This window comes from Coregonus lavaretus (assembly GCF_964263955.1).
Source record: "Coregonus lavaretus genome assembly, contig: HAP1_SCAFFOLD_1319, whole genome shotgun sequence".
Taxonomy (NCBI): domain Eukaryota; kingdom Metazoa; phylum Chordata; class Actinopteri; order Salmoniformes; family Salmonidae; genus Coregonus; species Coregonus lavaretus.
In genome coordinates, this window is record NW_028159154.1 from 29,492 (window position 1) to 46,802 (window position 17,311).

General features: G+C 46.6%; 3 protein-coding genes across 4 annotated transcripts in view; all 3 read left to right on the forward strand.

The window, feature by feature from the left end:
* Positions 1-258: 258 nt before the first annotated feature.
* Positions 259-1,703, forward strand: LOC311123230 (uncharacterized protein; the record flags this gene model as incomplete). Its single annotated transcript, XM_084197487.1, has 5 exons — positions 259-454; positions 596-692; positions 778-971; positions 1,117-1,368; positions 1,667-1,703. The coding sequence occupies exons 2-5, from the start codon at positions 597-599 to the stop codon at positions 1,701-1,703; spliced, it is 579 nt and encodes a 192-aa protein (XP_084053613.1). The 5' UTR covers positions 259-454; position 596.
* Positions 1,704-1,890: 187 nt separating this feature from the next.
* Positions 1,891-3,473, forward strand: LOC311123231 (uncharacterized protein). Of its 2 annotated transcripts, none has more exons than XM_084197488.1 (3): positions 1,891-2,753; positions 2,991-3,056; positions 3,180-3,473. In XM_084197488.1, exons 1-3 carry the CDS (start codon positions 1,901-1,903, stop codon positions 3,386-3,388), a joined length of 1,128 nt encoding a protein of 375 aa, XP_084053614.1. In that variant the 5' UTR covers positions 1,891-1,900; the 3' UTR covers positions 3,389-3,473. The 2 variants fall into 2 exon arrangements, with proteins under 2 accessions (XP_084053614.1, XP_084053615.1); XM_084197489.1 differs by having other exon boundaries at positions 3,183-3,473.
* Positions 3,474-3,729: 256 nt separating this feature from the next.
* LOC311123232 (plexin-A2-like) overlaps positions 3,730-17,311 on the forward strand; it is a gene marked incomplete at its 3' end in the record, with an annotated part of 102,808 nt that continues 89,226 nt past the window's right edge. The window contains exons 1-3 of the mRNA XM_084197490.1: positions 3,730-3,760; positions 5,978-6,067; positions 6,188-6,262. The remainder of the gene's footprint in view (positions 3,761-5,977; positions 6,068-6,187; positions 6,263-17,311) is intronic.

The following is a 17,311-nucleotide window of genomic DNA, read 5'->3' on the forward strand; positions in this document are numbered from 1 at the left end:
TAATATCATGTATTTTATTGGACTAAATGCAGTTTGTATGTGCTGCCCTGTCATGCCCTGATCAAATTAAATAATAGTCAGTGCGTTTCCCTCAAAATACATGTATCATGGAGCAACTGCCTTTTATTTATCACCCTAATAATATCCTGTATTTTTATTGGACTAAATACAGTTTGTATGTGCTGCCCTGCCCTGGTCAATTTAAATAATAGACAGTGCGTTTCCCTCAAAATATAGGCAGTACATTCAGCCTTTGTTTTTAGTCGGTTCATTAAGTTACACGGAAATTCGAATCGATGGTAAATTTTGTTAATGTCTTTATATAGTGTACTAGGAGTTGTACCTGCGCTTACGGCCATACCATCCTGAATATGCCTGATCTCGTCTGATCTCGGAAGCAAAGCAGGATTGGGCCTGGTTAGTACTTGGATAGGAGACCGCCTGGGAATAACAGGTGCTGTAAGCTTTTTGTTCCACTCACCTTTCAATGCCTTAGCTTTGAAATGTAAATGTTTATACATATTCAGATTGAGTTATCTTTCTAAAATGTGTATAGTATGCCAAGTTATTTAGCTACATGTATTTACCACTGCAGCATGGAGAAAGTCAAGAGGAAGCAATGGAGTGAGGTGGACATGTTCCATGCCATGGAGGACTGCGGGGCAGGGATGGCTATCCGCCAGGCTGCCAAGGTTAGGCATCTTTTGTTTTTAGGAGATTACCATATGTATGTGAATTTTATCTGCTAGTAACAGTTTTCTTTTCTTATCTACCAAGGTGCATGGTGTACCTCGGCAGACCCTGGCGGACAGGCTGAGCGGCCGGGTGACCCATGGTTGTCGCAGTGGACCACCCACATTGCTTGCACCAGAGGATGAAAAGTCTCTGGTGCAGTACTGTATCTACTGCGCCAGCCATGGGTTCCCCTTCACCAGACAGAGGCTGATGAAATACGCAGACAAAATCCGCAGGTATTTGGTGTTCTATGTGTTTATGTATGTAGAATGCTGGACTGACTGTTATCAATGTGTGTGATGTAAATGTGGATGTGTATGGTGATGCCAAAACAAACATTTTCATCCTGGATGGACAATTATATATTCTATTCTATTGTAGGTTTCGGCACCCAGGGGAAACAATCCCACCACTGGGGAAGAGGTGGTGGGAAATGTTCAGGAGGAGGCACAAGAACCTAAGCATGAGGAGGCCGGACACCCTGGACAGGGGGAGAGCTGAGTGTGCCACACGTCCGACGATGGACACCTTCTTCACTTCTTATGAGAAGCACTTGGAGGAGAGTGGGTTGAGGGAGAAACCCAGACAAATCTATAACTGCGATGAGTCTGGGTTTCGTAGCGACCAGAGCAGGCACAAAGTGCTGGCTCCCCGGGGCGCAAAACACGTGTACCAGCAGGCTCCGGGGACCAAGGAGCACATCACAGTGCTGGCCTGCTTCAATGCAACTGGGGAGGACATCCCCCCGTTTATCATCTACCCCAAGTGTTTCCCCGGTGGCCACTACACACTGGGAGGCCCCCCCCAAGCCTTGTATGGACGGTCAAGCAGTGGCTACATTGACGGGGACCTGTTCAGGAAGTGGTTTCAGCACTTCATTAAGTATGCAGTGAAAGAGCGCCCTCTCCTTCTCCTCTTTGATGGGCACAAGAGCCACATGGACCCGGAAGTGCTCGCGGTGGCACTAAGGGAAGGGGTTATACTTCTTTGTCTTCCACCACACTGCACCCATGTCCTGCAGCCGCTGGACGTGGCATACTTTGGCCCTTTAAAGGCTGAGTTCTCCAAGGTAGCTGGAGACCTTAGCCATTTTGACCACTCCTACATGGTAAACAAATCAGAATTTGCCAGAGTATTCCGCTACCCGTACCAGCGATGCAAGGACATGCGCTATGTGGTGGAAGGGTTTAAGAAGTGTGGCCTCTTCCCTTTTGACCCTTCAGCCATTGATGGGTCCCGTTTAATGCCGTCTCGGACCCTACCGGGTCCCAACACCGCCTCTACTGGAACCAGTAGCAATGTGCCATCCATCAGCACCTCCTCCCCAGCGACCACAGGAGGACCCTCAGCCCCTGCCCCAGTCCCAGCCGCTGCTCCAGTCCTATCCCTAGCTCTAGAAGAGCACCCCCTAATAGAGGGTGGGCTGATAGCGAAGAACCTGGGGCACATCCTTACTGTCCTGAAGTATCGGCTGGACCGATACAGAAGACTCCCTGTGGTCGCCACATGCCTCACCGGGGAGGAATACACGCGCCAGTGGCAGGAGAGGGGTGAGAAGGAGAGGGCCGAGGCAGAGGAGAAAGAGCGTCGGGCAGCCCTCAGAACACAGAGGGCACAGGAGAGGGCTGCCATGGATGAGACCATTGACGCCATCGCCTCTGCTGGACCCCCTGCTGGAACCACTCCTGACAGCTGCATCACCACTGCCAGTGCCTCCCAGTGTGCAACACCTGTAGGAGCCGCCGGAGTCCCCAGCTGCAGAAGAAGGCCACATGCCTACTCCCCCGGCCACACCATCGTCGGCCCCTCAACCCCACCATTACAAACACCAGCTCCTCCAAGCCATCGTCGGCGGTTTTGTCCACCACCACCACGATGCACACCACCCCCCATGTCTGTCACCACCAACACGGCCTCCTCTGGACCAACTGCCTCCTCCGTCTCCCCTGGTCACACCACCATAGCAGCCTCGTCTGATGTCCCTGCCCCCCGAAATTTGAATACCACCACCTCCACAGGTAAACACATGTTAAAATTACGAAAAAATGACTGTTTGTTATCTGTTTTATAAAACAGCAATGTAAAAAAAATATATATATATATCTTTATATATCTACAGTAAATAGCACCAGCCCTCAAGTCATCTCCGCCTCCTCCAAAACCTCTGCAGCTTCCTCCAGAGGCATTGATGTAAAAAAGTTGAAAAGGGTTTTCATGCAACATGCTCTCTAACACCACTTTTTCTCAAACTGCAGCACAGAAAAGGAAGAGAAAAGCTACACCGGTCACATCTGTCACACCACCCATGGCACCACTCTCAGGTACTTCATAATCTGTTTTTCTCGCTCTCTCAGTTGTATCAATTACTATTGTTGTTGAAGAACTTCTACATTTTACAAAACCATATTAATCAATTTGTATTATTATTTAATTTTTTATAAAAGAAGACACCACCTGCTGTGCTCGCTGCGGGGAGCGTGATCCGCCTGCAAGCTCCTCTCAGGAGTGTAGATCCGAGGTGCCATGGGTGTGCTGTGACTTTTGCCAGCACTGGTTCCACTGCAGGTGTGTGCAGTGGGATCCAGAGGTAGCGGTGGAGCTGGATTTTTATTGTGATTTTTGTGACAATATAGGGATGGAGGTCGAGATTTAATTGTTTGTTTTGTTTGTGTTCATATGAAATTATTTATTTGTTCAAAAAAATAAATGTCTAAAATATAATATATATATTTATTGAACCCATCTTGTGTATTTCTTCCTTTACTTTCCAAGTGCACCTCTGCAACACAAACTCCAACAGTGTTTTCATTGTTTTATGTTAATGCACATAACTGAAATTAAAGTGTATTTGATGTAAATTATTAATACTCATATTTCATTTGGTTACAACACTGAATATGTTGGTGAAGAACCATTTTTTATGAGTCCACAAGAGGGCGCACCGGGCTACGCAATGAAAAGTTGACAGGCAAGTCATTATTTTTTACCTGAAGACAACTAGTCAACTATCTAGTAAACACTTCGGGTACGTGGTTGGTGTCTCTTTTTTCAACAAAATTAAACGGATATATCTTGTAATTGAACAAAATAGTAAGGTGGCCAATAACTGGGGGCCGTATGCCGATAATACGGGACGTATTTTTTTGCTAAACAGCTTATCAAAAGCTGACAACAGTAGTATTTCCAATGAAATGTCAAACTTGCTAATTGCTAACCCGTTAGCTAACATTTTTACGACACCAATAATCACAAAACATTGAAGGCTTGATCACAAGATAACACTGTTGAAGGTAATATATTTCTTAAACGCTGTTGAATATGCCGATAATACGGGATTCTACGCTATACTTATTTACTGCTAGCTAAGGGTTAGCGTGCTAGCTAAGGGTTAGCGTGCTAGCGATGCTAACGATGCTAGCTATGTTGGCAAGCTAGCTAATAAGTTTAGCATAATTGGTAAACATGTCTTTGATTCAGAATACATCAATACACTGTGGTTAACCCAATGTTACATGCATTGGAAAATAAAATTGCTAGTGTAACTTGAATTGGTTTACAAGCTAGCTAGAAAAGCCAGTTCCTTTTCATCTGTTTTGTCAGGCTATAAGCCTGCATGTGTGCTAAAATATTTAATTAAATCCCCTCATTAAATTAATATATTTAAGTTGCATCAGTTTTTTATAGCCCTTTCTTACCCAAATACCATTTTTTCCGTTGGAATAATTTGGATGAAAATAAGAAATATGTGAAAGGAAATAAGTGACCAGATTTTGTTATTGAAAACCCTGGACATTCACTTCTTTAAAAAATAAATATATATACAGACATTGCCAGATTCTTTAACCAAATCCCTATTTCCTACACTAATTTTTTAAGATCGAAAACAAAATGGAAGATAAGAGTCCAGGAACCTACAAAGCAACCATTCCAGTCTGACAGCTGATTATTACATAATGCGGAGCTGTAGTAAACTGGGACATGCCGGGCATATCCAACTCGGCACTAAGGGTGGAGGGGGGTGCACAGACGCAGGGTGGCCGCTAGGTGGGTGACTCAAAGCGGTGTGCTCGTCATGCTTCGACATGTCAAGGGAGGTTAGTAATCTGGCTTCAGCCCTACACCGGCGTCAACAGCCGGAGCAATGCTAGCCCTGACATGTCTTTCCGAGCCTATTTAAATCCCGGGGAGACGGGGAAGTGGTTCCTACTGCTAGCCCTACACCGGCGTCAACAGCCGGAGCAATGCTAGCCCTGACATGTCTTTCCGAGCCTATTTAAATCCCGGGGAGACGGGGAAGTGGTTCCTACTGCTAGCCCTACACCGGCGTCAACAGCCGGAGCAATGCTAGCCCTGACATGTCTTTCCGAGCCTATTTAAATCCCGGGGAGACGGGGAAGTGGTTCCTACTGCTAGCCCTACACCGGCGTCAACAGCCGGAGCAATGCTAGCCCTGACATGTCTTTCCGAGCCTATTTAAATCCCGGGGAGACGGGGAAGTGGTTCCTACTGCTAGCCCTACACCGGCGTCAACAGCCGGAGCAATGCTAGCCCTGACATGTCTTTCCGAGCCTATTTAAATCCCGGGGAGACGGGGAAGTGGTTCCTACTGCTAGCCCTACACCGGCGTCAACAGCCGGAGCAATGCTAGCCCTGACATGTCTTTCCGAGCCTATTTAAATCCCGGGGAGACGGGGAAGTGGTTCCTACTGCTAGCCCTACACCGGCGTCAACAGCCGGAGCAATGCTAGCCCTGACATGTCTTTCCGAGCCTATTTAAATCCCGGGGAGACGGGGAAGTGGTTCCTACTGCTAGCCCTACACCGGCGTCAACAGCCGGAGCAATGCTAGCCCTGACATGTCTTTCCGAGCCTATTTAAATCCCGGGGAGACGGGGAAGTGGTTCCTACTGCTAGCCCTACACCGGCGTCAACAGCCGGAGCAATGCTAGCCCTGACATGTCTTTCCGAGCCTATTTAAATCCCGGGGAAACGGGGAAGTGGTTCCTACTGCTAGCATCCGAGCTGAAGCACTTTATGTACAGAATATGAAGGGTGTATTATAGAGATGTGTGTGTGTGTGTATAAGGGACGTCTACTCTTTAGTACTTCTATTTATTTAGATAGGTAAGCTTGTTTCTGTCTTCCAAAGCTTGTCTTGACGTGTATGTAATTGTATACTTTTATAAGGCATTGCATGTTAACTTTGACATTTTAAATGTATTTTTTGCTCTACTCTTCACCAGGTGAAAGACAGAATGGCAGAGAATTGTGAGAGAATGTCAGAATGGCATAGAACTGGTTCCCAAATAAATACGTTGGACAATGAGAAACTTGTAAGTATTAACTTAAATAGCTCTCCCTCTCTCTCTCTATCACACATTTTACATCATATTTGTTTACAATGACATTGAATCTAAAATAACGTTTTTGTTTTATGTGCTATTTTTTCCCAGGTACGACCAAAAGAGAAACTGCACATCTTATTACAGCAGGCAGGTGCAGACAAAGACGTTTTCACCATGAAAGAGGTATGAAGTGACTTGACAGCTGGCTGTCTTTGTTGCCTGTACCCTGCTGATATAGAAACCACACGTCTTTGGCTCAACTTTAGTTAATCAACTTATTGTTTGCGTGAAGCAGACAGATGAAAACCGTTAAGACCCTCAATGGACATTATATCCCAGACTTTTCAGTTTCCATAATATTTTCTAGTCTCATATTTTAATTAAGTTAAATATTTGATGTTGTGAATTTCCAATTGCAGTATATCTTAGTTTACTCCTAGAATAGTGGATATTAGTTCATTTCTAAGGAAGGAATAGTTACTCTTCATGTGTTGTTAGCAGCCAAACTACTGGTATAGAAGTTGTGTAGGTGTTGCCTCTGGATTCTTCTCCACATAGTTAGATTTACACTAGTTTCACTATTGGTTGTCGCTTTCATCAACTAAGTACTACATACAGTAGATGCTCTCAAAAAATATAAAGGCTTTTGTCTTGGTTCTGTTGTTTTTCCTGTTGATATACTGTTTTACCTACTTTAGTTGAATGAACTGATTGTCACTCTAGATAAGAGCATCTGCTAAACTAGAATACAAATGCACTGTCATTTACTTATTTTAAACATAAATGGTGAGCTATGATTGGCTAGCAGGTCCCCTTGGTTTTGAAGACATGTCACACAGCTTTGGGGAGAATTGTCAGGGGGTCTATCTGTCTGTGAGGAAGTCTGAGTCAGAGAGAGAGATTGGTGTTTATCTTAGTTAGAATGTTAGAACATTCAGTCACCTCTTGACTTCCTCTCTGACTCACTGGGGTTCAAATGGACCTCTGGGATGTCAAACTAGTCTGGGACTCCTTCCTCTCTGACTCACTGGGGTTCAAATGGACCTCTGGGATGTCAAACTAGTCTGGGACTCCTTCCTCTCTGACTCACTGGGGTTCAAATGGACCTCTGGGATGTCAAACTAGTCTGGGACTCCTTCCTCTCTGACTCACTGGGGTTCAAATGGACCTCTGGAATGTCAAACTAGTCTGGGACTCCTTCCTCTCTGACTCACTGGGGTTCAAATGGACCTCTGGAATGTCAAACTAGTCTGGGACTCCTTCCTCTCTGACTCACTGGGGTTCAAATGGACCTCTGGGATGTCAAACTAGTCTGGGACTCCTTCCTCTCTGACTCACTGGGGTTCAAATGGACCTCTGGAATGTCAAACTAGTCTAGGACTCCTTCCTCTCTGACTCACTGGGGTTCAAATGGACCTCTGGAATGTCAAACTAGTCTGGGACTCCTTCCTCTCTGACTCACTGGGGTTCAAATGGACCTCTGGGATGTCAAACTAGTCTGGGACTCCTTCCTCTCTGACTCACTGGGGTTCAAATGGACCTCTGGAATGTCAAACTAGTCTGGGACTCCTTCCTCTCTGTTGTTCATCAGGGAGACAGTTATCTCAGACTGAGAGGCTGCATTGATGCTTTAGTTTATAGGGTGTTGAGTGTTTAACTGGTCCACATTGATTGCTGGAGAATATGTTTACAGTCTGTGTAATCTGCTTTTATGATAAGGAACTGATGCCTTCATGGCAGTGATCAATCACAATAGCCTCCTGTCAGCTAGAGAAGTATATGGGATGGAGTCATATATTTCTACTCAGTACAGTGATCATGTGTCTTATCAGTTGCCTGTCTAAAATGGGACCCAGAATACTCTTATTCTGTTGTCTGGATCAGTATGGGATGAGGTGTATCGACTAGACTGGGACAGAACTGTCTGGATCAGTATATGGAGAGAGGGTATCAACTAGACTGAGACAGAACTGTCTGGATCAGTATATGGAGAGTAACGACTAGACTGGGACAGAACTGCCTGGATCAGTATGGGATGAGGTGTATCGACTAGACTGGGACAGAACTGTCTGGATCAGTATATGGAGAGAGGGTATCAACTAGACTGAGACAGAACTGTCTGGATCAGTATATGGAGAGTAACGACTAGACTGGGACAGAACTGCCTGGATCAGTATGGGATGAGGTGTATCAACTAGACTGGGACAGAACTGCCTGGATCAGTATATGGAGAGTATCAACTAGACTGGGACAGAACTGCCTGGATCAGTATGGGATGAGGTGTATCGACTAGACTGGGACAGAACTGCCTGGATCAGTATATGGAGGGAGGGTATCGACTAGACTGAGACAGAACTGCCTGGATCAGTATATGGAGAGTATAAACTAGACTGGGACAGAACTGCCTGGATCAGTATGGGATGAGGTGTATCGACTAGACTGAGACAGAACTGCCTGGATCAGTATGGGATGAGGTGTATCGACTAGACTGAGACAGAACTGCCTGGATCAGTATATGGAGGGAGGGTATCAACTAGACTGAGACAGAACTGTCTGGATCAGTATATGGAGAGAGGGTATCGACTAGACTGAGACAGAACTGTCTGGATCAGTATATGGAGAGTATCAACTAGACTGAGACAGAACTGCCTGGATCAGTATGGGATGAGGTGTATCGACTAGACTGAGACAGAACTGCCTGGATCAGTATATGGAGGGAGGGTATCAACTAGACTGAGACAGAACTGTCTGGATCAGTATATGGAGAGAGGGTATCGACTAGACTGAGACAGAACTGTCTGGATCAGTATATGGAGGGAGGGTATCGACTAGACTGAGACAGAACTGTCTGGATCAGTATATGGAGAGTAACGACTAGACTGGGACAGAACTGTCTGGATCAGTATATGGAGAGTAACGACTAGACTGGGACAGAACTGTCTGGATCAGTATATGGAGAGTAACGACTAGACTGAGACAGAACTGTCTGGATCAGTATATGGAGGGAGGGTATCGACTAGACTGGGACAGAACTGCCTGGATCAGTATGGGATGAGGTGTATCAACTAGACTGGGACAGAACTGGCTGGATCAGTATGGGATGAGGTGTATCAACTAGACTGGGACAGAACTGTCTGGATCAGTATATGGAGGGAGGGTATCAACTAGACTGGGACAGAACTGTCTGGATCAGTATATGGAGAGAGGGTATCAACTAGACTGAGACAGAACTGTCTGGATCAGTATGGGATGAGGTGTATCGACTAGACTGAGACAGAACTGCCTGGATCAGTATATGGAGAGAGGGTATCGACTAGACTGGGACAGAACTGCCTGGATCAGTATGGGATGAGGTGTATCGACTAGACTGAGACAGAACTGTCTGGATCAGTATATGGAGGGTATCAACTAGACTGGGACAGAACTGCCTGGATCAGTATATGGGATGAGGTGTATCAACTAGACTGGGACAGAACTGCCTGGATCAGTATATGGAGGGAGGGTATCGACTAGACTGAGACAGAACTGTCTGGATCAGTATATGGAGGGAGGGTATCGACTAGACTGGGACAGAACTGCCTGGATCAGTATGGGATGAGGTGTATCAACTAGACTGAGACAGAACTGTCTGGATCAGTATGGGATGAGGTGTATCAACTAGACTGGGACAGAACTGCCTGGATCAGTATATGGAGGGAGGGTATCAACTAGACTGAGACAGAACTGTCTGGATCAGTATGGGATGAGGTGTATCAACTAGACTGAGACAGAACTGTCTGTTCAGTATATGGAGGGAGGGTATCGACTAGACTGGGACAGAACTGTCTGGATCAGTATATGGAGAGAGGGTATCAACTAGACTGAGACAGAACTGTCTGGATCAGTATATGGAGGGAGGGTATCAACTAGACTGAGACAGAACTGTCTGGATCAGTATATGGAGAGAGGGTATCAACTAGACTGAGACAGAACTGCCTGGATCAGTATATGGAGGGAGGGTATCAACTAGACTGAGACAGAACTGTCTGGATCAGTATATGGAGAGAGGGTATCAACTAGACTGAGACAGAACTGTCTGGATCAGTATGGGATGAGGTGTATCGACTAGACTGAGACAGAACTGCCTGGATCAGTATGGGATGAGGTGTATCAACTAGACTGGGACAGAACTGCCTGGATCAGTATGGGATGAGGTGTATCGTCTAGACTGAGACAGAACTGTCTGGATCAGTATGGGATGAGGTGTATCAACTAGACTGAGACAGAACTGTCTGGATCAGTATATGGAGGGAGGGTATCAACTAGACTGGGACAGAACTGCCTGGATCAGTATATGGAGAGAGGGTATCGACTAGACTGAGACAGAACTGCCTGGATCAGTATATGGAGAGTAACGACTAGACTGGGACAGAACTGCCTGGATCAGTATATGGAGGGAGGGTATCGACTAGACTGAGACAGAACTGTCTGGATCAGTATATGGAGGGAGGGTATCGACTAGACTGGGACAGAACTGTCTGGATCAGTATATGGAGGGAGGGTATCGACTAGACTGAGACAGAACTGTCTGGATCAGTATATGGAGGGAGGGTATCGACTAGACTGGGACAGAACTGTCTGGATCAGTATATGGAGGGAGGGTATCGACTAGACTGAGACAGAACTGTCTGGATCAGTATATGGAGGGAGGGTATCGACTAGACTGAGACAGAACTGTCTGGATCAGTATATGGAGGGAGGGTATCGACTAGACTGAGACAGAACTGTCTGGATCAGTATATGGAGGGAGGGTATCGACTAGACTGGGACAGAACTGCCTGGATCAGTATATGGAGGGAGGGTATCGACTAGACTGGGACAGAACTGCCTGGATCAGTATGGGATGAGGTGTATCAACTAGACTGAGACAGAACTGTCTGGATCAGTATGGGATGAGGTGTATCAACTAGACTGGGACAGAACTGCCTGGATCAGTATATGGAGGGAGGGTATCGACTAGACTGGGACAGAACTGCCTGGATCAGTATATGGAGAGAGGGTATCGACTAGACTGAGACAGAACTGCCTGGATCAGTATATGGAGAGTAACGACTAGACTGGGACAGAACTGCCTGGATCAGTATATGGAGGGAGGGTATCGACTAGACTGAGACAGAACTGTCTGGATCAGTATATGGAGGGAGGGTATCGACTAGACTGAGACAGAACTGCCTGGATCAGTATATGGAGGGAGGGTATCGACTAGACTGAGACAGAACTGTCTGGATCAGTATGGGATGAGGTGTATCAACTAGACTGAGACAGAACTGTCTGGATCAGTATATGGAGGGAGGGTATCGACTAGACTGAGACAGAACTGTCTGGATCAGTATGGGATGAGGTGTATCGACTAGACTGAGACAGAACTGCCTGGATCAGTATATGGAGGGAGGGTATCGACTAGACTGAGACAGAACTGTCTGGATCAGTATGGGATGAGGTGTATCGACTAGACTGGGACAGAACTGTCTGGATCAGTATATGGAGGGAGGGTATCGACTAGACTGAGACAGAACTGTCTGGATCAGTATATGGAGGGAGGGTATCGACTAGACTCGGACAGAACTGTCTGGATCAGTATATGGAGGGAGGGTATCAACTAGACTGGGACAGAACTGTCTGGATCAGTATATGGAGAGAGGGTATCAACTAGACTGAGACAGAACTGTCTGGATCAGTATGGGATGAGGTGTATCGACTAGACTGAGACAGAACTGCCTGGATCAGTATATGGAGGGAGGGTATCGACTAGACTGAGACAGAACTGTCTGGATCAGTATGGGATGAGGTGTATCGACTAGACTGAGACAGAACTGTCTGGATCAGTATATGGAGGGTATCAACTAGACTGGGACAGAACTGCCTGGATCAGTATGGGATGAGGTGTATCAACTAGACTGGGACAGAACTGCCTGGATCAGTATATGGAGGGAGGGTATCAACTAGACTGAGACAGAACTGTCTGGATCAGTATGGGATGAGGTGTATCAACTAGACTGGGACAGAACTGCCTGGATCAGTATGGGATGAGGTGTATCAACTAGACTGAGACAGAACTGTCTGGATCAGTATGGGATGAGGTGTATCAACTAGACTGGGACAGAACTGCCTGGATCAGTATATGGAGGGAGGGTATCGACTAGACTGAGACAGAACTGCCTGGATCAGTATATGGAGAGAGGGTATCGACTAGACTGAGACAGAACTGCCTGGATCAGTATATGGAGAGTAACGACTAGACTGGGACAGAACTGCCTGGATCAGTATATGGAGGGAGGGTATCGACTAGACTGAGACAGAACTGTCTGGATCAGTATATGGAGGGAGGGTATCGACTAGACTGAGACAGAACTGCCTGGATCAGTATGGGATGAGGTGTATCAACTAGACTGAGACAGAACTGCCTGGATCAGTATGGGATGAGGTGTATCAACTAGACTGGGACAGAACTGTCTGGATCAGTATGGGATGAGGTGTATCGACTAGACTGAGACAGAACTGCCTGGATCAGTATATGGAGGGAGGGTATCGACTAGACTGAGACAGAACTGTCTGGATCAGTATATGGAGGGAGGGTATCAACTAGACTGAGACAGAACTGTCTGGATCAGTATATGGGGGGAGGGTATCAACTAGACTGGGACAGAACTGTCTGGATCAGTATATGGAGGGAGGGTATCAACTAGACTGGGACAGAACTGCCTGGATCAGTATATGGAGGGTATCAAGTAGACTGAGACAGAACTGCCTGGATCAGTATTTGGAGGGTATCAACTAGACTGGGACAGAACTGCCTGGATCAGTATATGGAGGGTATCAACTAGACTGAGACAGAACTGTCTGGATCAATATATGGAGGGAGGGTATCGACTAGACTGAGACAGAACTGCCTGGATCAGTATATGGAGAGAGGGTATCGACTAGACTGAGACAGAACTGCCTGGATCAGTATATGGAGAGAGGGTATCAACTAGACTGAGACAGAACTGTCTGGATCAGTATATGGAGGGAGGGTATCGACTAGACTGGGACAGAACTGGCTGTATCAGTATATGGAGAGAGGGTATCAACTAGACTGAGACAGAACTGTCTGGATCAGTATATGGAGGGAGGGTATCGACTAGACTGAGACAGAACTGTCTGGATCAGTATATGGAGGGAGGGTATCGACTAGACTGAGACAGAACTGTCTGGATCAGTATATGGAGGGAGGGTATCGACTAGACTGGGACAGAACTGGCTGTATCAGTATATGGAGAGAGGGTATCAACTAGACTGAGACAGAACTGTCTGGATCAGTATATGGAGGGAGGGTATCGACTAGACTGAGACAGAACTGCCTGGATCAGTATATGGAGAGAGGGTATCGACTAGACTGAGACAGAACTGCCTGGATCAGTATATGGAGAGTAACGACTAGACTGGGACAGAACTGCCTGGATCAGTATATGGAGGGAGGGTATCGACTAGACTGAGACAGAACTGTCTGGATCAGTATGGGATGAGGTGTATCGACTAGACTGAGACAGAACTGTCTGGATCAGTATATGGAGAGAGGGTATCGACTAGACTGAGACAGAACTGCCTGGATCAGTATATGGAGAGAGGGTATCAACTAGACTGGGACAGAACTGCCTGGATCAGTATATGGAGAGAGGGTATCAACTAGACTGGGACAGAACTGTCTGGATCAGTATATGGAGAGAGGGTATCGACTAGACTGGGACAGAACTGTCTGGATCAGTATATGGAGAGAGGGTATCAACTAGACTGAGACAGAACTGTCTGGATCAGTATATGGAGGGAGGGTATCGACTAGACTGAGACAGAACTGTCTGGATCAGTATGGGATGAGGTGTATCGACTAGACTGAGACAGAACTGTCTGGATCAGTATATGGAGGGAGGGTATCGACTAGACTGAGACAGAACTGTCTGGATCAGTATATGGAGAGAGGGTATCAACTAGACTGGGACAGAACTGTCTGGATCAGTATATGGAGAGTAAAGACTGAGACAGAACTGTCTGGATCAGTATATGGGGGGAGGGTATCGACTAGACTGAGACAGAACTGCCTGGATCAGTATATGGAGAGAGGGTATCAACTAGACTGGGACAGAACTGTCTGGATCAGTATATGGAGAGAGGGTATCGACTAGACTGGGACAGAACTGTCTGGATCAGTATATGGAGGGAGGGTATCGACTAGACTGAGACAGAACTGTCTGGATCAGTATATGGAGGGAGGGTATCGACTAGACTGAGACAGAACTGTCTGGATCAGTATGGGATGAGGTGTATCGACTAGACTGAGACAGAACTGTCTGGATCAGTATATGGAGGGAGGGTATCGACTAGACTGAGACAGAACTGTCTGGATCAGTATATGGAGAGTAACGACTAGACTGAGACAGAACTGTCTGGATCAGTATATGGAGGGAGGGTATCGACTAGACTGAGACAGAACTGCCTGGATCAGTATATGGAGGGAGGGTATCAACTAGACTGAGACAGAACTGTCTGGATCAGTATATGGAGGGAGGGTATCGACTAGACTGGGACAGAACTGTCTGGATCAGTATATGGAGAGAGGGTATCGACTAGACTGAGACAGAACTGTCTGGATCAGTATATGGAGGGAGGGTATCAACTAGACTGGGACAGAACTGCCTGGATCAGTATATGGAGGGAGGGTATCGACTAGACTGGGACAGAACTGCCTGGATCAGTATATGGAGGGAGGGTATCGACTAGACTGGGACAGAACTGCCTGGATCAGTATGGGATGAGGTGTATCAACTAGACTGAGACAGAACTGTCTGGATCAGTATGGGATGAGGTGTATCAACTAGACTGGGACAGAACTGCCTGGATCAGTATATGGAGGGAGGGTATCGACTAGACTGGGACAGAACTGCCTGGATCAGTATATGGAGAGAGGGTATCGACTAGACTGAGACAGAACTGCCTGGATAAGTATATGGAGAGTAACGACTAGACTGGGACAGAACTGCCTGGATCAGTATATGGAGGGAGGGTATCGACTAGACTGAGACAGAACTGTCTGGATCAGTATATGGAGGGAGGGTATCGACTAGACTGAGACAGAACTGCCTGGATCAGTATATGGAGGGAGGGTATCGACTAGACTGAGACAGAACTGTCTGGATCAGTATGGGATGAGGTGTATCAACTAGACTGAGACAGAACTGTCTGGATCAGTATATGGAGGGAGGGTATCGACTAGACTGAGACAGAACTGTCTGGATCAGTATGGGATGAGGTGTATCGACTAGACTGAGACAGAACTGCCTGGATCAGTATATGGAGGGAGGGTATCGACTAGACTGAGACAGAACTGTCTGGATCAGTATGGGATGAGGTGTATCGACTAGACTGGGACAGAACTGTCTGGATCAGTATATGGAGGGAGGGTATCGACTAGACTGAGACAGAACTGTCTGGATCAGTATATGGAGGGAGGGTATCGACTAGACTGGGACAGAACTGTCTGGATCAGTATATGGAGGGAGGGTATCAACTAGACTGGGACAGAACTGTCTGGATAGGTATATGGAGAGAGGGTATCAACTAGACTGAGACAGAACTGTCTGGATCAGTATGGGATGAGGTGTATCGACTAGACTGAGACAGAACTGCCTGGATCAGTATATGGAGGGAGGGTATCGACTAGACTGAGACAGAACTGTCTGGATCAGTATGGGATGAGGTGTATCGACTAGACTGAGACAGAACTGTCTGGATCAGTATATGGAGGGTATCAACTAGACTGGGACAGAACTGCCTGGATCAGTATGGGATGAGGTGTATCAACTAGACTGGGACAGAACTGCCTGGATCAGTATATGGAGGGAGGGTATCAACTAGACTGAGACAGAACTGTCTGGATCAGTATGGGATGAGGTGTATCAACTAGACTGGGACAGAACTGCCTGGATCAGTATGGGATGAGGTGTATCAACTAGACTGAGACAGAACTGTCTGGATCAGTATGGGATGAGGTGTATCAACTAGACTGGGACAGAACTGCCTGGATCAGTATATGGAGGGAGGGTATCGACTAGACTGAGACAGAACTGCCTGGATCAGTATATGGAGAGAGGGTATCGACTAGACTGAGACAGAACTGCCTGGATCAGTATATGGAGAGTAACGACTAGACTGGGACAGAACTGCCTGGATCAGTATATGGAGGGAGGGTATCGACTAGACTGAGACAGAACTGTTTGGATCAGTATATGGAGGGAGGGTATCGACTAGACTGAGACAGAACTGCCTGGATCAGTATGGGATGAGGTGTATCAACTAGACTGAGACAGAACTGCCTGGATCAGTATGGGATGAGGTGTATCAACTAGACTGGGACAGAACTGTCTGGATCAGTATGGGATGAGGTGTATCGACTAGACTGAGACAGAACTGCCTGGATCAGTATATGGAGGGAGGGTATCGACTAGACTGAGACAGAACTGTCTGGATCAGTATATGGAGGGAGGGTATCAACTAGACTGAGACAGAACTGTCTGGATCAGTATATGGGGGGAGGGTATCAACTAGACTGGGACAGAACTGTCTGGATCAGTATATGGAGGGAGGGTATCAACTAGACTGGGACAGAACTGCCTGGATCAGTATATGGAGGGTATCAAGTAGACTGAGACAGAACTGCCTGGATCAGTATTTGGAGGGTATCAACTAGACTGGGACAGAACTGCCTGGATCAGTATATGGAGGGTATCAACTAGACTGAGACAGAACTGTCTGGATCAATATATGGAGGGAGGGTATCGACTAGACTGAGACAGAACTGCCTGGATCAGTATATGGAGAGAGGGTATCGACTAGACTGAGACAGAACTGCCTGGATCAGTATATGGAGAGAGGGTATCAACTAGACTGAGACAGAACTGTCTGGATCAGTATATGGAGGGAGGGTATCGACTAGACTGGGACAGAACTGGCTGTATCAGTATATGGAGAGAGGGTATCAACTAGACTGAGACAGAACTGTCTGGATCAGTATATGGAGGGAGGGTATCGACTAGACTGAGACAGAACTGTCTGGATCAGTATATGGAGGGAGGGTATCGACTAGACTGAGACAGAACTGTCTGGATCAGTATATGGAGGGAGGGTATCGACTAGACTGGGACAGAACTGGCTGTATCAGTA